We start from the raw sequence: 26,002 nt of genomic DNA, 5'->3' as shown, positions 1-26,002 counted from the left end.
GTACATAGTCAAGCGCGCTAATCGGAAGTGTGGGCTAGCAGTGAACAGTGCAGCAAAATCTATTGTATTATACTTCTGTGCCCCCCCCCCCACCGCCCCATGCATATGCTTCTCACCTTCAATCAGTACTCACCAGCGTGATGCAGTTTGGTAAAATGTAACCTCCATGATCCCATAAATACGACATTGCACGTACCATGTCGTATTCAAGTTGTAAAATATAAAAATGCAAAATTGCAGTTCCGCAGCCTTTGAGATTTTTCACAGCCGGCAATATACACAGAAGATATAAGAGAACGAGATAGGATGTGTCGTCCCTCGTGAACCTCTTACAACTTGTAAATAAAATGGTGATTTTGCTTTGGGGCGGATTTCTCTATTTTTATAAATGGATAACCACCGCAGTCGTGACATCCCGCTCTCAGATATAGAGCTGACAGGCCCCTCGGCATTGATTTACATGCAGTAATGGCAGTGGCCCACCTTGCTATGTTACACGATGTCCCCATTGCTTGGAGGGAGTTTTGATTCATTTGATCTCTATGCTGATTTCCAAGCAATGGCAGGCCCAATCTGTATGTAAGAGTAACGGTGACACCCAAGCTTTGCTTTCTCATGCCACTGCTGAAGATGGGACCTCCACTATAGGGAGCTCTAAAGATCTTCTCTACAGGTTGTTTGGCCTACTCTTCCACACCAGCCAGATGTCTTGAAAGAACTGGAAGTAACCGCACTTTATTACCCCACTACGAATGACCTGCTGGTCGACTGGCTAACTTTATAGGATATGATAAACGAAATGCAAAAATTGTAAGAGTGGTATCTTGATTTGAAGCTTTCGTGACTGCAGCAATCCATACTCTTTGGTTCTTTCGGTCAAGTCACGTAGGTATAAACATAATAGATCACGACGTTTCGATCGCAACACAAGCAATCGTCATCAGGTGGGACAACCACAGCAAGAAAAAACTGCTGCAGTTTTATCTATGCATGTTGAACTTCTTTCGCATCATAAGTAGCCAAACGTGCTAATCGTAGGTGCCAAATCTTTAGCTGAGAACGAATTAATAACCGGAGCACCATCAGCAACATTCAGTATCAACTTTTTGGCCTCCTATTGGAAGCATTGAGGCAAATTACATTAACAAACGATTCGGATTTAGGAGGGTTCTCACGATGCACTGACACCCACAACCGCATGGTTGGAGGATACCATGAGAAGTGCTTTTTGCTCCGTCGCCGGCATCATCCCACAGCGTTAAGCACCAGCAGCAAGACTGCAACATTTTTGCACCATGGACAAAACCCCAGGGCTTTTAAAGTCAAGCGGCAGAGAAGAAGGATCCATCACTAGTCATTCATATCCCATCCCAAACACCCCTAATTAATAAAGTGTGAAAAAAATCGATTTAGCATTCACTGATAAACACCAAGACAACGTAAATGGCAATGTGGTTTTGGTTGTCATTATGCAATGCAACACGACAAACACATCAATTTATTTGCCTCAATCCTGTGTGGGAAATGCAGTCTGGATGGCTCATTATTTGGCATGCGCAGATTAAAACAATTGCTTCAGTGGTGTTTTGTATTAGTGGCCTGCTGGTTTCTTATTAAGTATGGCCTTGTCATGGTATTAGAGATGCCATGCTGATTATTGTGAAGGTTTTATATATGTACGGGTATGTGATACTTGGGCATGAGAACAGCCTTCAGCAAGGGCTTGAAGGGAACATTTGATTCACAGACACACCACATTATCGCAAACAGAATCACGCGGAGCGGAAATCTGACTGCTGAGCAGAAGCCGCATGGTTAATTTGGAGAATGGCTCTAACAGAGTCAAAGATCGCCAAACAAACTTTATAACGATGATACGTTAAGCAGCGCTGCAACTGTCTGACAAGATATTTTAAATGCTGGCAAGGCCCGAGTGAAATGATAAGCTGCGGGGTAAAGTTGGGAAGACATTGGGAGCTTCAAAAATATCTAGCTTCGTGATGGTGTGCGTTTCTTTGTTGGAATATCAGTTTTATTTTACGACAAAGAAATGCAGGTGACGACAAAATGTAACAAACGTTCCAATAAAATATTAGCTTCCTCGCGTTCCATGAAATAATGTTGGGAAATTAAGGTTGGCCAAGCTGTGGTACCTTCTTGCAAAGGGTATAGAAACGATGTTGAATAGTTTTAGATTTGAAGCTTTCGTGACTGCAAGGATTCATATTCTTAGGTTTTTTTCGGTAAAGTCACGTAGATAAAAATTAAAATAAAAGTAAAATAAAAATCACGACGTTTCAGAGACAACACAAGCTTCCGTCTTCAGTTGGAACCGTCACAGCACGATTGCTGTTTCAAGGTGTTGAATAGACTGAATGGTAAGAAGACATTGCAACCCATAATGCATGAGCACTTACATTTCACATATAGCTCTGCAGTGTCTGTTTTTCACATCTGCTGGAAACCAGTATTTTTAAAGCCTATCTTTTACTCTGAAGCGAATCATGAAAAATAAAAGTTACGTGCCTAAAGATTCGTTTTGAAATATAAAAGCTAATTTTTTTTTTATCAGAAGATTAATTTTTTCCAGGTGCTTTCTTCCATTTTCACCACTTCCTGCATGCCTGTAAAATGTTTATCTCATCACAATTTGTTTCATTCTGCCGATCGTAATATGATATGGCCCATTTTTACTACAAAAGCTGTGGCAATGGGGAAAAAAAACCCCTAGCCAGCTGCACAGATCTCTATCTGAGCATTATTAGATCAGTGGCCATGCAGTTAAAAAGAAGGAACTGGAGGATTAGATATTCATATGCGCAGCGTGTGACTGATTTGTATAAACAGAAGCGGTCCTGACGCGCTTTCGATTGAGCCATGAATTATGCATGGCGTGCATGTACACTGCCGGCTGTAAGCCTGTTACAACTTCAAACGTGCTCGCAGAAAGTGTTTGAAAGCTCGGCAGCAAAAGGCGCGATCGGAGGAGCTGAGCTATAGGAGCCCAGAGCCGTTTGTTTGATGTTTCCACGACTAATCGGGCATCATTAGGCGACTCGGCGCAGGATTTTAACCCTTTCAGGCACCTGCTTGCTCCCCCGAAAAAGTGTTCTCAAGTTCACGGGCTGCGGGATGGTGGTGGGAAGTGCTGGCTTTGGAAGCTCGTGCACGGCTTGCGCCGGGGCGCGTGACGGTTGCCTTTGAACAGAGATAAGATTGACGCTGTGTTAACAGAGTAGACACTCGGCGTAATTCAATGCGCGTCTGATGTGTATATTGCTTGCGCTGGGTGTCCAGTTATATACGCCCCGGTCTTACAGTAACAAATATTCTAACTTGGGAGGTTACTTAATTTACAAGTGTGTTATTTCCGGAAGATTCTTTTCGTAGTATTGCGGACAGATCTGTGGGTGATGTTAAATTTGTTATGAATGACACTTGACCCTGTACTGAATTCGGCCACGTGATTAGTAGTTAAAAGGGGAGAGTTACTCTTCAAAGAGACACTGACTTTACATCATTATATTTATCTTTTTTATGCAGCAACCCCTCATGGAGCACTCTTCACGTGCACTATTATAGCTTGAACTTTAATTAATTCAACGATTTAACTTCCACCTGCAAAACTAAAAATGCACGCAGGTGAAGACAAAAGACAGGGGGCCACCCCATGTATCCCCAAGCACGAAAGCAGCAACGCTTTATCACTGGGGTGTGTACATGATTCCCTCATTATTCGCGAGGGATACGTTCCGGCGATGCTTGTGAATAGCACATTTTGCGGATAATAATATTGGCCTTAAATAAATACATACAAATATATTTTAGATACATTAAAATTATCATAATAATATCTCTAATTACGATTTAAAGCTTTCGTGACTGCAGGGATTCATCTTCTTGGTTCTTTCGGTAAAGTCACGTAGAAGGGAAGTAATAAAAGAATAAAAATAAAACATAATAAAATAATTCTCACGACGTTTCGGCCACAATGTCCTCAGGACGGCTGCTTGCGTTGTGGCCGAAACGTCGTGAGAATTATTTTATTATGTTTTATTTTTATTATTTTATTACTTCCCTTCTACGTGACTTTACCGAAAGAACCAAGAAGATTTTTAATTACCTTATCACATCACTTTATCTCATCACTTTATCTCATCACTTTCTCGTATCACATTCTCTCTCATCGTTTTGTCTCTACTTTATTTCTCTCCCCCTCTCTCGATGCAGTCGTCATGTAGACTTACAGATGCGATTAGCGGAAAGGGAAAAATTCGCTCGTGGCAAGTTCGCGAACAACAAGGGAATACCGCGAATAGTTCTGCAGTTGTAACGAGCGGCACCTTGGGCTGCATACGGGATGTATCGTCAGCTGCTCGCAACGGACGCGGCGGGGGTGCAGGGAGCGCTGAGGGTTAATGTGTGTTCTTTCTGCGCTGATTCTGATAAGGCAGCGTCAGATTCGCAGGGCCCAGTGACAAGCGGGGCTTTAAAAAAAATGTCTGCCGCCGCATGCTGTCCCGCACACTAATGCGTGCGAAAAGGAAGCACACGTCTGAAATATATATGTGTGTGTGTGTGAAACATGTTTAATAATCCGCTGTGGAGGTGCTGCCGTTCGTAAACAATTCTGCGCTCGTAAAATCTGAAGCTTATTTGGCTCGTGAAACCCATCGTTTGGCCAGGGATGCTGCTTACAGGAGTGGATTATGATTTAAGGATAAAGAGAATCGATGAGAAATAAGAAGGAATTATGTCGATGTGAAATAAACATTAAAACCGTTGAAATAATTAAACGGACAATTTTCTGAGATCAGTGACAAGTGACAGTTGCATAGTTTAATACTAACAAAGTTATTTTCACAACCTATGGTTAGATTTGCAAATACTGTAGTGAAATTGCACAACATATAAATGTCAAATAACCCTTTATTTAAGCTCACAGTTTTTGTAGAAAAATGGGTGAAAATCTTGTAGTCTTATGCAGAAAGCTGTGCGAGGCCTAATTTTTAAATTGGATGAGAAGCTGTCAGGGTTACACACGGGGACTGCGGCTTTTGAAGAACCTGTCCGTCAAGGCATTAAACAAGACACAGCAGAAGCAGCATCGGCGCAGGCGAAATGCTCACAAAATGTCCAATTAAAAAAAATCACTATTCATACACAGCATAGAGTCTAACTCGTCTAACTTAAATATTTCAGTCAATACCTCCCTGTCTCCCCTCTCTTTGGATATGTTTAGTCAATTCATGCTTCCTGAAGAGATCTATTTGAAGCGTAACAAGCAAAGCAGTATTTCAGTTTCACCGAATTGTGTTTGGATAATGCCATTCTCTAGTTTGGTAATCGCACACTTTGCAAAACCATTTGTTGTCGATTCTAGGCCTCGCCTTGGACAATATTACGTCTATTTCTTCCTTTGGCACCCTTAAAGGCTGGTCTCCTGTCTGACTGCGGTTTGCTGTTCATATGCATGCTTGCTGTATAACATTACTGTGTGTGTGTGCATGTAATTAGTTGTTGTTTATCAGTGATCAAACACAATTTGTTGTTTTTAAACATGGATATGTCCGTACATGCTAATATTGCATCATTGAGCTTGAAGGATCATTTATGTTTTTAGAATTTTACTGCAATTTGAGGAATTATGGAAATTATGTTTGCCCATTGAATTCAATTAAGTACTTATGAAAGCTGCAGTGTGCAATCATCATGTAGTTGCAATGCGATTATAAAAATAAATAAGTAAATACTTGCTTGGAGTGCATTACAAGTACTGTACAGTATATATTTTTCTTATTATTCTTATCTTTGAAAGTAAACGTTTTAACTTAGAGTTTGCGTTTTGTCTCATACATTATCATCGTTGCCATCAATCCAATTTAATCGTTGTCAAAGTGGCAAGCGGCTGGTACATTCCTTTCCATCATCTTAATACCCATTTGAAGCTGATAAACACACGTTTAAAATATTCCATCTCAAAATTACAGACGTGTATATGCCTATGCTTGAATGCCCTCGTGTATGACTGCCATGTCAGTGTGCTGTACAATAGTTAATTAAAATAATGGGATTTAAAGTATTGTTGAGAAAGTGAACTTGACACTTCTAGATTTGAAGCTTTCGTGACTGCATTCTTAGGTTTTTTCGGTAAAGTTTTGTAGGTAAAAAAAGTTAATATTTAATAAATAATAAAATGATTTTACGTAGGTAAAAAATGTAAATTAATAAAAGTATTTTACTTTTTTACCTACGTGACTTTACCGAAAAACCTAAGAATATGAACTTGACACTGCTCGGGTTACCGCTTGCCATTGGTATTCCTTAACTCATCAACGGAGATTGCGAAAATCTTAACGTTCTTCATGACTGGGACACAAACATTAGCGTTCGATTAATGGCTGCTTTCTCTCTATATAATATAAATATGATAATAGGGGTTTTCCCCTTTTTTCTGGCAACAAAACTGAACTCTTTTTACAAGGATTCATGTCTGCATTAAACACAATACTTGCAGTCAAAATGCAAACAAAAAACACACTCTTCTTGGTTCTTTCGGTAAAGTCACGTAGAAGGGAAATAATAAAATTAAAAAATGTAACTTAATAACGTATTTTTATTATTATTATTATTTTATTACTTCCCTTCAACGTTACTTTACCGAAAGAACGAAGAAGATGAATCCCTGCAGTCACGAAAGCTTTAAATCGAAAAAAAAACACACTATGATAATATATGCATTGTCCTTGAAACTGATTGGTCCACACCAAGGGACGGCTTTCTTTTGAGCCTCGACCCGATTGGTGCTCGACCAGAGGACGCCAAAAGGCGGACAGCCATGTAGATGCTCACCCCGAGCCCTCATTACTTTGATAGTGCATTGTCTTTGAGCTGCCCGCCTTTTGGCGTCCTCTGGTCGAGTACCAATCGGGTCGAGGCTCAAAAGAAAGCCGTCCCTTGGTGTGGACCAATCAGTTTCAAGGACAATGCATATATTATTATAGTGGTTTTTTTTGCATTTTGACTGGAAGTATTGTGGTTAATGCAGACATGAATCCCTGTAAAAAGGTTTCAGTTTTGTTGCAGAAAAAAAGGGGAAAACCCTATTATTATATGTTGGTACTGGCAAAGGAGGTCTAATGATGAAATGTAAATATGCTTCCTGTTTCTTCACATCATCTTGATATGTGGTCTCATTCAGACACTATATAAGGTAGCATTCTATTGTACTATAGAAATGTTTAGTGGCTTTGTCAAACGTTTTGTCTAACAGTGTCATATTAATTAATTGGTACGTGCACTTAATTTCAACGCCGAAGAGATCCAATCATTTCACAGTGAGCTTAAGGCCCTGCTGTATCTTGCTGGCTGGCTTCATTGAGTGACGATCGTCCCCACACACACCTGAGTTTATGAAGCCCGGATGTTCACATCTTGAAAGTGACCCCCACTCAACGTACTTTGTTGCACAGAAGCCCACATCTGATGAAACCATGGGCAAACACGTTTTCATTCTTCGGTCCAAAAAGAAACCAAACAAGCATGAGATGGTTCTTATCTTTATTATTGACCCAACATCAAGGTTTAAATTCCACATTCCAATGGCAGGAGCCACGTCTTCCCATGAGAAAATTATTGTTAACCATCCGTAAAGTGTTACTCGGGACACATCGACAGAATAAATGATGGCAGATGGTCAATAATAACGTCGAACGAGCAGTCAAGGAATGACATGCGTCCACTGGGGAGATGGAGCGTCAAAATCAGCTTGTTTTACAGGTGCTTGGTGGATTATTAGATGATGAAGAGAGGCTAGGTTGTCAATACCCTGCCAGGATTACCAATCCTTGCGATTGTAAGTCAAGTGCTCTGCTACACACTGCCATCCAACCGAGCTACAAACATAACCACAACTTTGCAAAATAACCAAACTAAAAAGTCGTACATTCCTTGAAATTATAAAGGTGTCAGTAAAAGTTGCGTAGCATCAAACATTCATTATCTGTAAAAAAAAAAAAAACCCCGGCCTTTTCATATTCTTTGTTTAAAAAAATATAAAATGTACAGAGGCCAAAACACTCCAACCACTGTTGCTACATCATTTTTTTTCACCCCCACGTCTTTGTGGTTTTTTTTTCCCCCTTGAACTTTAAAGAATTGATAAGCATCCCTATGGGCTCTCTGGTGGGCACAGATGCAATGATATCATTATGTGCTACGGCCCAGGCGGGGAAATTTGAAACCAAGTCACACAAGTGGATCCTTAGACGCCTGCGGAGACTGCGAGCGTGCGCGTCTCCTCCGCGATGTGTCGTCCTGCGCCTGGGCTGAGGCCAACTGATGTGTGGGTTTTTGGAGTCGCCCCCCGCCTTTTCTTCGCACATCACGCTGGGTAGTAGGCGTTTGTACGACCGGCTGTAAGGATGTTCTACGCCTGCTTTCTGGAGGCACATCAAAGACGTCTATTCGGCGGCGGCGGCTCTCGGACTCCTTTCTCAGTCTACCTCCGTCTCCTCCATCCTCATACCCCCCCTCTCCCCGTCTCCCTTGCTCTTCCCTTCTTGGCTTTCTCCATTCCTCTCTCCCTCCCCAACCTCCGCACACTCTCTCTTCTCACTCACTCATCCCCCCCCCTTCCCACCACCGCCACGACAACGCTTAGAGTTCATCTGCTCAGTCACAAGTCTGGCAGGGCCCCCAAAGCCACCGACACACGAAGAATCCTAATAAGTCATGTGCAGTCCATCCTGCACCTAATGGTTTGTTTTCCTGTCCTTGACGGGCAGACTCACTGGCATGACTGAACTCTCATTCTATCTTTCTGCTCGTGAAGATATATATAATTTTATGTACTCTATATCTTCTCAGAAAATGACAATGTTTGAATATTTCAGCATGTTTTTTTTTAAGGATTTAAATCTTGGTACTTTTATAATACGGTAATGATGGCGATGAAGATGATGGAGGTGAAGTTTGACAGAAGATATAAGTAAGAGTCCTATTTATTTTCTTTGTAACTGTCGTCTGCTTTCATTACGCTCTGGTCTCCTTGTGGATAATACTCTGGGTATTCATCGCAATCTGTAGCTGAGTATGACTGTCTTATAAACCCTCACGATAACCAATTTACTGCAACACTGGAGTAGCTTTGGCTGTCTTCAACCATGCATAGCTTGCCGATGAGCCCTAATGAGGACGAAGTGTGTCTCTGTCTCCCTTGTGGGGACTACCTAGGATACCTTTCTTGATGCACTATTATTCGAAAGATTAGGCAGCTGTTTAAATCAAGTAAAACAGTAAATGCCAGTTTAAAGAGTGCTAATCAGGAAATCTATTGAAATGTCTCAAGGCTCCATGGTGTAGAGTGCAGTTTCCAACTCATATAATCCATTCTAGATTTGAAGCTTTCGTGACTGCAAGGATTCATACTCTTAGTTCTTTCGGTAAAGTCACGTAGGTAAAAAAAATGAAATTAATAAAAATAAAATAATAAACTCACGACGTTTCGGAGGCAAAACAAGTCTCCGTCATCAGGTGGGACCGTCACAGCCAGATTTGCTGCATCAAGTGATGCAGCAAGTTTATTATTTTATTTTTATTAATTTTAATTACATTTTTTTTACATACGTGACTTTACCGAAAGAATTAAGAGTATCATATAATCCACTCTTTCCGTGGTCTCAACGTATGTGCTATGAAGAAGGGTCATTACCTGAAACGTCGCCTATTATATGCATTTTTCCTTTTGAGGCCACAGTGTGGCTGACAAAATGTGTTGAGTTATTTTTGTTGATTGTGCTTGTGTACCACTGCCAACGTACCATTGTGGTGCACCATCCTCAGGAGGCGTTCACTCACATGCACATTTCGCCCCGACAGTTTGCTGCAATAGCACACATTCCCGTCAAACACATTCCTGCGGAGGGAGCTGGTAGAAACGTTGGGTTGCTCGGTCAATGGCCAGGGTCAACGGCGGCGTGGTGTATTCCGCAAATATACCCGACTGTGAGGGTGGGCACAAGCCGGCGTGAGTAGGTTAAATGTTGAGTTTTATAAGGGCACCACGGGGTGACCAGCCCCTCTCCACCCAGCCCCACCCCTCCCACCCCTCCCACCCCTCCCACCCCCCACCCAGCCCCACTCACCCCACCCAGCCCCTCTCCACCCAGCCCCTCCCCACCCAGCCCCTCCCCACCCAGCCCCACCCTCCCCTCCCCACCCAGCCCCTCCCTCCCCACCCAGCCCCTCTCTGCACGACGGACATAATAATCCCCTGTGGGCTGGTGCAACCAGGAGCTTCCTACCAGTATAAGTTGTATATACATTGGCCTTTTTAACCTTTCACGTGCGCAAACTCTTTTGATCACTGGAGATTTGCAAATTAATTAAGGACATGATTTCCTTCCACAGGAGGGACAATTTGTTTAGATTTTAGCCAAAGGTAGGTAAAAAAAAATGTATCTGCTGGGCAGTTAGCAAACGCAGGTTGGGGGGGGGGGGGCATGCTCACCAGAACAATTTAAACACACGGCTCCCTCCCTTCACTTCCACTCCACTACAGCAATTCAGTTTTTTTTTGCTGTGGTTGTCCCACCTGATGACGGAAGCTTGTGTTGCCTTCCGAAACGTCGTGATTTAATCTAGTAATTTTGAATTTTTTATTTTCACCTACGTGACTTTACCGAAAGAACCAAAGAGTATTTCCCTCCAGCGTCAGTGGTTTGGCCCGTTATCTGTTTTGAGCAGTTGGGTGTGATCGCACCATTACGCTATTGGCAGGGAAGGGGCTTGGAGTGGGAGGTGGGGGGGGGTTAGAGATCTTGTTCACTTCAAATATGTGTGTTTGTTTGTTACTTACGTTTATTTATTTATGAATGTGGCTTCAAAGAAGAAACCTTTTTTGTCTGATGTATTTTAATGAATTTGAAACAGCACGATGTGCAAAGGTTATCATTAACGGTACAGAGCTGACTTTTGGTAAATATAGCTTTAAAGGATTGCAAATTACATGGTACGCCTTAAATAATGCAGTGTGCTGCTTATGTCTTGCATGCAATAATTTATGTATGCAGATCAGCCAGTTTTAAAACATTGATTACGTGTATCCCCCTACTAGTTTTTATGTGTGCAACTAACTCCATAAATCATGCCCTGGAGAAGCGAACAGGCTACTTGTGATTTTATTTCGATTTAAAGCTTTCGTGACTGCAGGGATTCATCTTCTTGGTTCTTTCGGTAATGTCACGTAAAAGGGAAATAATAAAGTAAAAAAATAAAAAATTGTATTTTATTATGTAGTATTTTTATTATTTTTTTAATATATCCCTTCTACGTGACTTTACCGAAAGAACCAAGAAGATACTTGTGATTTGTATCTGTTTCCATGCAGTCGCTTAACTATACAGCAGCGCCTGGGGTTTATTTTTTTTGGGTGGGGGGGGGGCGGGCAACAGGAAGCATACCTTTCTTGCGTACCGCTGTAATGCAGATATATACATAAAACAGCATGCCAGGTGAACCAGCTGTAAACAAGCAGTCGATGCCACCATTACCATGTAACACGGTCCGTGGGTTACTGCGCATTAATGACCCATGGCCCCGCATCACTCAAGGAGCTCCATTCTGTCTTTGGAACACGAACCGGTTGTTGGATATTCTGGGACCAAGGATCAAATTTGCATCCACGGAATGCACGAGAACCCCTTGAGTGCAACCTCTATTTTACCTGGCAGGAACAACATTATCCATGATACAGGTTTCTTTTGGGTTCGAACGCATACGTAAAAATGTGTCGTTAAACCCGACACAGCCAATTAGTGTAAGGTTTGTCACGTAAACGGAACATGCACAGTTGCTACTAGTTGGGCACACCGGTTTGTTAAAGGACCAAGGTTTGTTATTAAAGGAGCAACATTGTAATCTTTAACATTGTTGTTAAGGGATAACATTGTCAATAATTATTTCCTTGGTTAATTTTTTTTTTTTAGGATTAACACGCCTTTTGTCAAGGGGATCGGGGAGATTTGGCAAGCTGCAGTCATGTAAGGATGATGATGATGATAATCCTCATCGGACATTGTCTGTCCACTGCTATAAAGATAACATGTAGCAATAGGGGCCGCCATCTCATATCTGCACATGGACTGATCTCATTGCTCCATGTACATGGTGGTCTTTCTCTTGGACGCGTTTCCTCCTTTTGGCTGCCAGTCTCGTCCATCGGCCACCATCCCGCGTCGGCTGATGAGTCCCTGTCCAAGCCCATTTGCTGTTCAGAATTTTCATCATGATATCTCTTGATTTGTATTTCCCATCCCCCACCCCCTCACATTTACACGCCGTCATGTAACAGTGGCAAACATTCAAATCTTCGTCAACTCTGCACGACGTACTGTGAGAGGCTTGAGTCTCCGTTTGGGGTGCGTCGAATTCCCACCACCAGCTCAGGGCCACCGACGGAGAGAGGAAGTACCACCGTTGCTCGTGTTATAGAAGCAAGCCTGTCAACCCCTTATCAGTGCCCTACCTTATTACAGACCAATTCAGACCTTATTGGGCACCCCGTGCCCCTTATAAACCTCAACGTTTATCCTACAAAGTGCCATCACAAGGGAGAAACACAAGCAAATAGATCAAACATTTCCTTCACTCGATTTTTCTGTACAAGAATACGGGTAACCCGTATGGGTTGACAGGTATGGAGACACTTTTAAATATCAAAATGTGGAATTTGAGAAGATGACAATAACATGGCGTGCCCTGCCCTTGATGGCACAGGGTCTGCAATGCTCATTTTACGGCTGTCGGCACAATCTTGGTAAAGTTCCACAAAAATGACCGTGCAGCTGCAGGAATTTAAATGTCGATTCAGCACAAACCGGCTCGGCGAGTTGGTGCTAAGAGTACTAATCCACTCGTCTATCCCCCCACCCCCCTACACTCGTCGTAATATCTCGCAATTCCGAAATAGCACGCAACGATTAATTTTTGAATGATTACGAGGAAGTTTATTCGGGAAGGTTTTAAAAAACATTTTTGTTTCAAAGCCCGATCCTGCAAAAAAATAAAAAAAATTCTTGGAAATTATCATTTTCAGGGAAGTGTGCACCTTGAAAGGCAAATATATGACTTCACGTACGTGACCCAGTGCGGCTGCGTATTTGCTGTGAAAATAGGGTGTCCCGCGGCCTCGTTGTTTAACCAGCTGTCTTGCGTTGCACGGCTCCGTTTCCTGCCCCCTATTGCTACACGCGTGTTATCTTTACCGTGCCCACGGCCGCTGTGGGTGACGCTGTGCCGCCTCTGTGTTTTTTTTTACTTTATTTTACCAGGCCAGCGCGCGGCTCAGACAGATGGAAAAGGAGTGCAATCAAAGGCTGGCCGCCTCCGCGCAGGTGAGGGCACCCAAGCAAACCACAATGTCCACCCCCCCCACCACACCACCCGTCACCGTTGTCGCCGGCAGCCTAAACTGCGGGCCGACACAAAGATAATGCCGGGTGGAGGACAATGAACTCACTTGTTACCTCACCTGCAAGAAAGAAAAAGAAAATATGCTGTAAAAATGTACACACACACACACACACAAAAATGCAATCTGATGTAGGTCAATCTGTTAAGGAAAAAAAAACCCACCATTGTTTTCCAATGCGGTGAAGTTCTAGTGGACTGCTGTGAGGCATGGGTCACTGTTTTAGATGATGCGATTTTGTATTTTGTTTAACGTTTAAGGTACGTAATTCACAACGCACTGTACCACGGTCTTGCTACGGAGACACTCGCCCGACTGCGGCTTCGCGTGCCGTCCGCCTCCGTCGATCTCGTGCTCAGACTCATCACACCCACCGTGGGGGGGACCCCAAGTGCTCATCAAGTTCTCCCACCGCCTGTCCATCACATCCTGTGCCTCCCTGTGGTCCGTTTTTCGTAAATCTTCCTCTCTAATTGTGTGTTTCACTGCACCATGTCTTCTCGCTACGTGTCCAAAGTACTCGGCTATAATATCGAAACCTTTAATTGGCTTCCCCTTATTAACGTGTATCCTTGTATGGATAAAATCACGTATTTCATATGCACTTGAAATGGCTTGGTTGTTATAATGGTATAGTTCTACACATTATTTGTGTGAAAAAGCAATTAGGATTAAGTGATAGTGTGGGGAACGCTGTCAGTGAAGCCATGTCTTTGGATCCACAATCAGCCAACGAGCACAGCAATCATTAATTGCATTCACAGTTTTATGCGTGTATTATATAACGACGCAATGACCATCGCCACACTTCTCAGCGTTGCAGTACACTGTGCCAAACGTTTGCAAACACATCTGGGAAAGTACGTTCCTTTTCGGGCTGCGTGAAGCGAGCATTCTTGAGCTGGGGTCTGACTGACAGGGAAGGATAATGGAAGGGAGGAAGGAAGCATAGCACCCCGTGTGCAAAGGGGACCCTTTAGTATCCCAAAGGCAATAATATAACATGGTGTTTACCCTTGCCAGACCTTCCCAGTTTGGCCCGGGCTCTGGTCAGGCTTGGCTGCATATAAAAACATTAACACGTTTTACAATTGCGCACTAACCCCTACCAGAGTGAACAGGTGCGCAAACTTTGTTTTATCAGCCTCGCTTGGGAGCAGGCTTGATTTGAAGCCAATCAGTCTGGTTCTGGCTTTCGCGGCACATGCGATGCAACGGCGACCAGCGATACAAATCGCGTACAATATCGGAGTGTATGTGGCCAGCTGCGGTTTTGCGAATGAAAAATGGAAACACGTAAAGTCAACCAAGATAAAAACAGGCGCAGGTTTTTTCACGAAATAAATGTAAGAAAGCTGGCAGTTATAAATGCCCTTAGAGAAGGCGGTGAGTAAGACATATTTGGTGAGCAAAGTATTGAACGTTGGGTAATAGTTAATTCCTAACCGGGGTGAAGCTGACTTGAAGATCATCATTAGACCTCCTTTGCTAGTACCAAAATATAATAATAGGGTTTTTCCCCTTTTTTCTGGCAACAAAACTGAAACCTTTTTACAAGGAATCATGTCTGTATTAACCACAATACTTGTGGTAAAAATGTGAACAAAAAACACACTCTGATAATATTGTGCATTGTTTTTGAGCTGTACGCCTTTTGGCATCCTCTGGTCTAGCACCAATTGACATGAGGCTCAAAATAAAGCCATCTCTGGTGTGGACCAATCAGTTTCAAGGACAATGCATATGTTATCAGAGTTTACATTTTGACCACAAGTATTGTGGTTAATGCAGACATGATTCTTCGTAAAATGGTTTCAGTTTTGTTGCCAGAAAAAAGGGGAAACCCTTATTATTATGACTTGATGATGTGTCAACTCATGGCACGGAGTGAGAGCTTGGGGCGATTGGAAGCTGGCTGGCCTCATCAGCTGGCTGGCCTCATCAGCTGGCTGGCCTCATTTGATCGAGATGGACACATGCCTTTCTTTTCCATGCAGACTTTTGCAAATGACTGGCTGGGACAGAGGGCGCGTGCAACCCTTTGCTAGTCAAACCTCATAGCAGCAGAAGCTGTGTCTCCTTGATTGTCAAATGTTTGTTACAGCCCACGGTCCTGCTGACGCTACCACATGAAACCTACCTTCCCTATTTTCCCTTACATTCTCATCGACCAACATTTACAAATAGAACAATGACAACAACATCTTCTCGGTTCTTTCGGTAAAGTCACGTAGAAGGGAAATAATTAAATAATAAGAATTTTACATAATAAAATACAATTCTCACGACGTTTCTGCCACAACGCAAGCAGCTGTCCTCAGGTGAATAACAGGTCTGTCGGAAAAGACAGCGTCTGAATGTCGGAAAGACAGCGTCTGAATGATTCAGACGCTGTCTTTCCGACAGACCTGTTCTTCACCTGAGGACGGCTGCTTGCGTTGTGGCCGAAACGTCGTGAGAATTGTATTTTATTATGTTTTATTTTATTATTTCCCTTCTACGTGACTTTACCCGAAAGAACCAAGAAGATGAATCCCTGCAGTCACGAAAGCTTTAAATCGAAATGACAACAACAGCCTGCTTGTCTGTAGCTTCTCGGGCAGTGCTGTCTCTGCGACACCGCGGCATGTTTGCGACTGGAGCCGGAAATCTATTCCAGAAGATGCCGGGTCCTTCTGCACAGCGCCACGTGCAAATAATTTTCCGCGAGCCCTCCGCATACTTGCAGCGCTCTGACACATCTGGCAGGTGCTGTGCCCCGTGTTTGGGGATAAAGTGTGCATAATCTTCAAATCTGTTCCCGAAGGCTGGAATATTTTCTGGCTTTGTCATCATGTCTCGGCGAGGTGACGTAGGCCCCAAGGAATGTTCCTCGCGGGCAACAGTGTGGCTGAGAAAGTCCAACATCAGGTACGAATTGGGGGAGGTTGGGTGGTGGCAGGACACTGGATTTGAGCCATGGTTGGCTACTCATTTGGTTGTCAGGACTTGCGAAGTTCGGTGTGAGCTGCTATGGCAAACCCCACTTTTAAATTAGAGCAGCCTTGCCACTGTAGATATGTTTTTTTTGTATAAAACTTTCATATAAGTGCACTTCTTCAAATTCTCAAAGTTCATCATTAGTTTCTGGGTTGGTCTCAGCACATCGTGCAGTAAGGCTCGTCGACTTGAGCGAAAAAACATTGGTTCAATTAAATGTGGTTGCTAATGTTCTGCATGAAAGAAAGCTGTCAAAGAAGCTTGTCAATTTTTCTGCCTATCCATGAGCAATAGAATTCCAGTACGTATATTTGATATTGCTTCGCCAGCACTGTGTTTCAATATTATTGTGCAACTTAAACAGACTGCCATTGCAGGCTGTAGCCTGAATTTTCGAGGCCAATTTCACTTCATGGGCCAGCCTCAACCTCCCAACATGAGAATGATGGCCTCGTGTAGAACTTTCACCAAACAATGCTACGATCGAAAAGGTTGCAGATGGCACGAATGTTTTAACTTAACATTTAATGATTCATTTTGTCAGAGATCTGGTCGTGACCATTTACTTGCACATTTTTCTGGGAAAGTCTTACTCTAAAGTGTTTCTGGGAAAGGCCTGTGGAACTCATGTGATGACTTCAGTCACTTGGAAATTCAAGGAAATGCCTTTTTTTTACCGATTCGAGTTTTCTTTCAACTTGAGTTCAAGCGCACTCCTCTCTACTCATGTGGAATTATACGTAGCAATTATTGTCCCCTAGTGACACACTGATGCCCACATGCAGGCCGTTGTTGCTGAGTCACCTTATGCCCATAGGGATAGCTGCTACTAGGGGTGCCCATTCAAATGTTTGAAATGAGATGTGGTGTAAACCACTCTGAGATGCACATGCTTATAGGAGGCACAATTTCCAAACCAAACATTATGATTTAACTTGGCTGTCGATGGAAAAACGTGATAAGACTGTATGGGACATCTTGGTTTAAATGTAGCATTGTGTTTGACTGACTTCCACTAGGAGGTCAAAAAACGTAACTTTTTTTATTTTATCAGGGAAGGCGGACTGAGCTATATAGCTCTTTTTTAGAAGTGACTTGGCCACAAATGATAGGTCAAAGAAGTGGCTTATCACGTGGAAATGTATCGCAGTAAAATACTCTAAAACGCATGTTGAGTATAAATGTGGAGAGAAAAAAATGGAGGAAATGGAGAGGAAAGTCTACATGACCACGGGGAGAACATGCAAACTCCAAATATACAAGCATCAGGGTCGGGATCGAACCCACAACCTCCTGCATACCAGGCAAGGTAATTAACTTCTGGCCACAGTATCACACCCATGGTGGCGAGATCGTGATAACTCAGCCACGTCTTCTTGGTTCTTTCGGTAAAGTCACGTAGAATGGAAATAATAAAATAATAAAACAAAACATAATGAGATAATTCTCACGACGTTTCGGCCACAACGCAAGCAGCCGTCAGCGTCTCCCCGACAGACCTGGTCTTCACCTGAGGACGGCTGCTTGCGTTGTGGCCGAAACGTCGTGAAAATTATCTTATGTTTTATTTTATTATTTCCATTCTACGTGACTTTACAGAAAGAACCAAGAAGATGAATCCCTGCAGTCACGAAAGCTTTAAATCGAAATTTAACTCAGCCACGGTTTAATTATACGCCTCACTATAAGCACGTGCTTATAGTGAGGCAACATTTCCCACAATTTATCATGACACCTCTTGCCTATAGCACCCGGCAGGTATGTGACATTTGTTTAACAGGTTTGACTCTGTTGCTAAGAGTGAACGTCGAAGCCAGTGCAGTGTTTGCCCGCTTCAATGTCTTCTTGGTTCTTTCGGTAAAGTCACGTAGAAGGGAAGTAATAAAATAATAAAAATAAAACACAATAAAATAATTCTCACGACGTTTCGGCCACAACGCAAGCAGCCGTCCTCAGGTGAAGAATGAAGAGTGAAGAATGCTTAAATGTGTTGCTAGAAAACATTGATCTAGGGGGGGCCATAGGTTTGGTGGTGCTAAATATATAAATGAGGACACATACTCTGATATGTTTATTTTACTAAGAGGGCATTTGTAGAAGGTAAAGGTGCAGCCCTGTAAGTTCTTACACCACTGCTGATAGGAGGGGCTCCCTTTTGAAATATAAATTGAAAACGAATTTCTTTAGAACTGCTTTTTGTGTTCAGTTTTTTGTCCTTCCCCTGCACCTCCGTTTAGCGCGGGTTGGTTACTTACAGTGCGAAAGAAGTTCAACACATGCATAGAGGAGGAGCTGTAGAGAGCCCCTCTGGAGGGTATTTGGCCTACTCTTCCACGCGGGAGTAACCCACACTTTACCCCACCACATGGGAGCTGCTGATCGACTCGTGTGGTCTCGCCGCACAAGGTTTGGTGAGTTTGATGATATGCAGCCATACATCATTCACAAGTGGAACTCTTGAGAATGGTCTCAAGAATGTCTTAAGTCTTTGATGGTCCAGTAGAGGGAGCTCAGTGGGTGTTGGACTGAGGGTCATTATGTTGGCATCTAGAAGAGTACAATAATAATGGAATTGTCAAAGGCATATTTCACATGTAACTGCCGGGAATAACTGCACAGTATTAATGAATACGTCAGCTTAGCACATGTCTACGTATGTGTATATACGATGGCCCGATCTAGCCGGCTGTTTAAATATTAATGGCAAATGCAGATTTTATAAAATGTCCCCATTTTAAATGTAACATATGTAAAGGAACTTGGCAGCCAAAAGTGGTAATCCAAAATACGTGTAGAAGTGGTATATCATTGGCTCTATAATGGACTTGGTAGAGTATGTGTGAGAGTTAGAGTGCCATTTGACGATATGCAAGAGTGTGTTTGTGGGTATGCATTTGCATCGTAGTTGGAGAATGGCGGCACAGTCATGAGTGCAGTATTGGAGTGGCCAACCTGGGTTAACTTCAGTGTTGAGTGGCATCTGAAGTGGTTCTGTGCCTCGCCTACATTGACTCAACCATTAATGAGTTCTTGGTGTGATGTATAAATGCTAGCATTGGGGAGACAAAGGCAGCTGTGTAGCTGACCACATTACACCCTTGTGCGCTGTTCGGCCTGCTCCAACAGTTTGCATTCGTGTTTTTTAATATATATGTGACTAGCTTTACTACCCAGCTTCATCCGGGACTTGGATTCACCACGCCCGGCCGCCTTTGTCTCCCCAGTGGAGATGTTGACACACCACACCACCTACTCGTTTGAGGCTGAGTCGACCTCGGGGAGGCCCAGGACCGGTTCAAATAATCGTCACCGGTGGTGGCCGTGAGCGGGAATCGAACTCGGGTCGCCGGGTTCGTAGCGCGATGCGCTACCCGCTACACTACAATGCGTGACGCTTCCACATGCGCGGGTCACGTGACAGATTTGACGTCACAGCTTACTTGCCGTGCACAAAATCAATGCATTATTGCGCCCACCCCCTCAAAAAAAAAACACAAAAGTGTATTTTAATAATTTTTGCATGGTGTAAAATCTGGAAAGTACCCACATGGCAAATTTCAAGTTTGTTGCATGTCGGGAATACGCTAAACATTTTGAACAGACACACATAATCACAACTTAGCCTTTTATATATGTGGAGATAAGCAAGTTTGTGTGTATGTGTACGTATATTTACGTGGACATGGCCTGGCACAAGCGTCGTGGTGACGTCACCGCCACTTAGTGGTGAATGGCGGTTGTTGTTGTATATTTACGTCTCCGCTCTGAACCCAGCGACCCGAGTTCGATTCCCGCTCACGGCCAACACGAGCTACGATTATTTGAACCGGTCCTGGGCCTCCCCTAGGTCGACTCAGTCTCAAATGAGTACCTGGTGTGTGGTGTGTAAACATCGCCACTATGGAGACAAAAGCGGCCGGGCGTGGTGCTGGTCACCCACCCCCTCGTGTACCGTTCTGGCCGTCATAGGTGCTCGCTAACAGCACTTGCCCCAAAAGTTTGTTGATGCTATACGGGGGATCTCTGTCTTTGTATATCTATGTATGCATGTTTATACATTTTTATGTATGTTTGTATGTATGTATGAAAGTTTGCATTTATTCCCTGTGCGTATCTGTGGATTTGCATATATGTATGGTAAGGTGGTGTAAGACTGATGGAGTGGTTCAGTTTTTGTACTTGGCTAAGGCATCCCCATGGGAGGCTTCACATAATCAAATAATGTCTTCTATATCACTTGCCGTGTAACACATTACGCTTTATAGCAGAGTAATATACACCGATTTAAAAGTGGATGCTTGTTTGGCACACTGGTGAGTTGCTGTTCATTTTTTGTCAGTTTCTACTATTTGCCAAGTTATATGGATGAAAAAACTTGGACATTGACAGAAATAGAACAAAGGCTAAACAATTGTGTAAAGAAGCATGTAGAAGTGCAGGGATCAGAGAATACATGCACTATAGAGACAACATAATACGTAGGTTTTCGCAGCCTATGTTACGATTTATCGTTGATTTTTTCTTTTCTTTTAGGCCACGTATTAATCTGACAAAATCTATGTTCATAAGAATCCTCCACCATACAACAAGCCGAACAAGTTAATGGTCACGTGACATACGTTCATATTAACATACCAGTTATTATGGTTTCAGTGCATCGGCAAGTGGAATAATAATACCAGATTGTTACTCTGGCTCTCTGGATCTTGTCCTGATGATGGTGGTTGTCATTTGAAACAAAACCTCGTATCTAAATCTCAGTGTACACATTTGGTTGTGAGGATTGTTCATCAACTCGCTAGCGAGCTGAAAACAGAAACAATATTGGCGCGTTAAGTGCTTTTACACGTGACTATCATCTTATTTGGATGCATTAAGTTGTGGAGGGTTCTTCAGGATATTAGGATCATTGTTGTGGCCTAACCCATAAATCAATGATGATCACAGAAATATCATGTTGGCTGTTAAGACTCACACGTGGGGGGTTGGGCAGGACATGTTTCGAGAAGAGGTAATGATGACTGTGGTCAAAACTAACAACAGAGTGGCAGACGAAGTAGGGAACGCACCTGAATTCCACCCGATGGGTTATTGCATCGCAGCGCCGTGAGAGATGCCAACGGATCGGAAAGGCCGTTCATCCAGCAGTGGATGGCAAGTGGACGATTATGATGACGACACTGTGTGGTAATGCCACACTGAGAAGACTCGGGGTTCTGCAGGTGTGTTTCTGGAGACAATACCTTCTTATGTACCTAGCCTGGCGCAATCATGTAACTCAGATAAACGTGTGATGATAACTATTGAGTGCCTCGCGCGCGCACACACACACCCACACTCGTACGTGTATGAATACACTAGTGTGCACTTGATAAATTATGTAGCTATGTATCATCTTACCGACGCATTCTTGAGTTCATTAAAAAAAAAGTCTTTGCCTTTGAATGTGATAAATAAATAAGCGACAGCCACTCAGAAAAAGTGTCCTAATTGCAGTCATTAAGAGTCATTTTATTATACACAAAGCTATTTATCAGCATTGTTTGATCACAGTTTCTGGGGTAATCAATATAGACTTCGTTGAATGGAAGATATTAGTGTGTAAATTAGCTCGTAAAACACGGTGAATGCCAATGCATTTGAGGTTCACCTTGCCGTGTGTTTGTGTACATCTTGTGAGCCGTTTGTCAGTCCACTGGTGGATAAACACCGTCAGTTGTGGAGAGGTTGTTTGAACATACTTCACCACACTGTCAGCTTGGGTTGGTGAAGGGGGTCCAAGACCAGTACAAATATCACTAGCCATTGGTTTTTAGCCATGGTTGTGAATCAAACTCGGGTTGAGAGGTTCAGCGTGCAGTGTGTTTCACCACCGCTATGAACATGACATATAGAGCATTTCTTTAGCTCAATTTCTCCGTGAATCAAGTGTGTTTTATTGACACTACTACACACGGCCAAATTACGTTCCAGTTTAATGCTCAGACAAGTTAATCCGTTGGCTTATTTTATGTTTCATTATGGTGTCCTCTGTCCTTTGAATTTGAACGCGAGCGTCGGTGTGAGCTCGCCATTCTCGTTTGCGTGCTTGAGTAACTTAGCACTTTGATCACGCACTACCCAGGCAGTTACGCCACTGCGAGAATGAAAAAAGGCCTTCGAAATCATAATCTCTCAATTTGTCAGCTTTGCTCAGCCGAACCGGTCATTACACAAGATGAACATCACCACCGAAATTTCACGTAAAATGAGTCATGCGATTGAACCTCATCAGAATCAGAATATTTATAGTTTGTGGAGGAATCCGATGAGCTCCAAGGCTCTTTTTCACTAATGTCCATGGGCCTCATTCGTAACTGGCTAAAGATGACCTTTACTATTATATTCTTGGTTCTTTCGGTAAAGTCACGTAGAAGGGAATAATAAAATAATAAAAATATAACACAATATTCTTTGGTTCTTTCGGTAAAGTCACGTATAAAGATAAAATAATACATTAAATTAAATACGAGCATACGACGTTTCGATTGCAACACAAGCAATCGTCATCAGGTATAAATTAAATAGAAACACAAATCTGGTATACTTAGAAATGTAATGTAATACAACAGAGACTCGGATAACATAACAGTCAACACCCTACCTGGTTGATTACGTTCTTCTTGAGAATCCCTTCTACGTGACTTTACCGAAAGAACCAAGAAGATGAATCCCTGCAGTCACGAAAGCTTTAAATCGAAATTTATGCCGTTTACTGTTACCGTCGTAATTTGCCACTATTAATTGCATCACACAGACAATTTTGAGTCATTTTGCAAGACGTTTAATAATGACGATGGTGCCCACTCGCGCAGAAACCACACTTGGTTGTATAATGGAGAGCTGGGTTGTTGCCACTGCTTGTGTGTGCCCAGGCAAGAGGTGTGAACGTTTGGTGAAATTTTACAATGGCGTGCGAACCCACTGGTGGTCAAACGGTGTGGACGTTACGCGAACCTAAGAGCAGAGCGACATTGCGAATGCACAGCAGGACTGTTATTGTTAACCACTAGCTTTGTTTATCGTCACAGCAATGACTTTTTAAGTTTTGATTTGTGAAAAATCATTATGCCCTACCTTTATAATCGTTAGACACTGAAATTTCACGGCAAACATATATTCACACTACAATGAGTTATTTGTCACGATATATTTGTTGGTAATGCCTCGGAATCAGAATCTTTATTTATCCTGGAGAAATCCTATGAGCTATGAAGCTCTTTTTCACATATTTTCAGCAGGGGCAGGTCAGAAAGTTACAGCAATAAACAACAGTTACAACAACTGACAATACATATTCTTGGTTCTTTCGGTAAAGTCACGTAGAGGGGAAATAATAAAATTATAAAAATATAAAACAATACAATTCTCACAACGTTTCGACTGCAACACAAGCAATCATCACACCTGATGATGATTGCTTACTGAAAGAACCAATAATATGAATTCCTGCAGTCACGAAAGCTTTAAATCAAAATGTAACAGACAATACGTTTAAGAGAACGCTTACAAATATAGAAACTACGTACAGGCGACGTTTCCGGTAATGACCCTCCTTGATGGCCCATGCAGGAAGACCACCCACTGAATAGAAAAACGTTGACGCAATGCTACCCTCTTTACAGGACATTGCGACCATTAATGCGCGGAATCTTGGCACGTCATAAAATCAAATACCGTTCAAATTATATTTTGAAATCCACATTGCCCTTGCCTGGTTCTAAATCAAAGAACTTGATTAATTGATGGAGATGACGGTATAACACACCGTTGCTACGAACTCTAATCATGTGAAGCCACGATCCGTCTCATCTCTTCTTGTTGTGTGCTGCTCTGGTCACTCTGTGCCTGGCCCACTTGTCCTTGTTTGTGTGTTGATCTGACTTGTTCAAGTTTCAAGTTTCAAGTTCATTTATTAGGTATAGCCCTGTGAGCCATTCGGCTCTTGAATCGGGTGCAACCGCAACAAACAAAAAACAAAAACATGAACAAAAAACATCTTAAAGTGAATATGTGACTGGCGGAGTGACTGGCCCCCACCATGGGTGTGTGGAATTTACGCCGTTGACTCGGGGCCACGAGTGGAGATGTTCACAATAAAGATCAAGATGCCACGGTGGCCAAAGCCGATAATGCCATCACACCTCGACAATGCTTTCTATCCTGTGCCAGATCCTGCAGCTGCTGCTGCACCGTTTACACATGGCCTCCAAGATCTGCCCTCACAAATAAACGAAGCTATAAAACTATTTTTATTTTAAAACTAAACTCTTTTTATTTTACCAGGTGAGGCCCACTGAGTTATTTTTTCAAAAGCGACCTGGCCACAAATGACAGCTTACGTGGAAATTTATAGCAACCAAATACTCTGAACGCATATTTCTAAATGTGGAGGGAAAAACCGGAGAACTCGGGGAAAAGTCCACACGACCACAGGGAGAACATGCAAACTCCAAATATACAGGCATCAGGGTTGGGATCGAACCCACGCCTCTTGCATACCAGGCGAGGTAGTTAACATCTTGGCCACCATCATCATGGGACCTCTTTTGCCAGTACCAAAATATACTAATAGGGTTTTTCCCCTTTTTTTTGGCTGCTCACCCCGAGCCCTCATTACTCTGGTAGTGCGTTGTCTTGAACTGTGCGCCTTTTGGCGTCATCTGGTCGAACACCATATGAGACGAGGCTCCAAAGAAAGCTGTCTCTGGTGTGGACCAATCAGTTTCAAAGACAATGCATAAATTACCAGAGTAGTTGTTTTTTGTTTGCATTTGACTGCAGGTATTGTGGTTAATGTAGACATGATTCCTTGCAAAATGTGTCAGTTTTGTTGCCAGAAAAAAGGGGAAAAACCCTATTAGTATATCTTGGCCACCGTGTCGCCCAAATCTTGGCGTGGTGATGAGCAAATGTCTTATTTAACTGTGACTTTTCTTATGCATGCTCCTTCCCTCGGCTGTCTGCGTCTCCACCGCTGGCTTTGTCACACAAAGGCGACGACGGTCGGACTCGCGTGGCTCTTGAAAGCGTTCACCGACGTCATAGCTTTTCCCGGTGCTTGTTTCAGGCAATGGCGGAGGTGCAGACGAGCACGGCGACCCTGAAAGACGAAGCGAGCAGGCGTCAGCTCGCGCTGGAGAGGCTCCTCAACGAGGCCCACGCGCAGAGGGACGGTGAGAAGAGGACGTTACTGGAGGAGCACGGCAGAGAGACGCAGGTACCCCCTTTTAAAGCCACGATCTGCACGTCATACTCTTAGTTCTTTCGGTAAAGTCACGTAGGTAAAAAATGAAATAAAAATTTATAAAAATCAAATAATGAAATCAAATAATCAAAATCACGACGTTTCGGAGGCAACACAAGTCTCCGTCATCAGGTGGGTCCGTCACAGCCAGATTTGCTGCATCAAGTGAGGCAGGGATTCAAGATGCAAGCTCTTAAATACAAGTTAAGGGGGAGGAGAGGGGGGGGGAGCTTATCAGAATGTGGTAGCCAATTAATGGAACGTAT

General features: G+C 43.0%; 1 protein-coding gene across 3 annotated transcripts in view; it reads left to right on the top strand.

The window, feature by feature from the left end:
* The window catches only part of LOC133345537 (centrosomal protein of 112 kDa-like), a 204,157-nt gene that overhangs the window by 88,460 nt on the left and 89,695 nt on the right, over nt 1-26,002 (top strand). For all 3 annotated transcript variants that reach the window (XM_061556413.1, XM_061556394.1, XM_061556402.1), the window contains 2 exons: nt 13,332-13,394; nt 25,560-25,709. In XM_061556413.1, the coding sequence (XP_061412397.1) occupies nt 13,332-13,394; nt 25,560-25,709 (213 nt within the window). The remainder of the gene's footprint in view (nt 1-13,331; nt 13,395-25,559; nt 25,710-26,002) is intronic.

The sequence above is a fragment of the Lethenteron reissneri genome, chromosome 3, assembly GCF_015708825.2.
Source record: "Lethenteron reissneri isolate LAM-NWPU_2019-01 chromosome 3, ASM1570882v1, whole genome shotgun sequence".
In the NCBI taxonomy this organism is placed as follows: domain Eukaryota; kingdom Metazoa; phylum Chordata; class Hyperoartia; order Petromyzontiformes; family Petromyzontidae; genus Lethenteron; species Lethenteron reissneri.
Note: the sequence above shows the minus strand (reverse complement) of the source record. Positions and strands in the feature narration are given on the sequence as shown.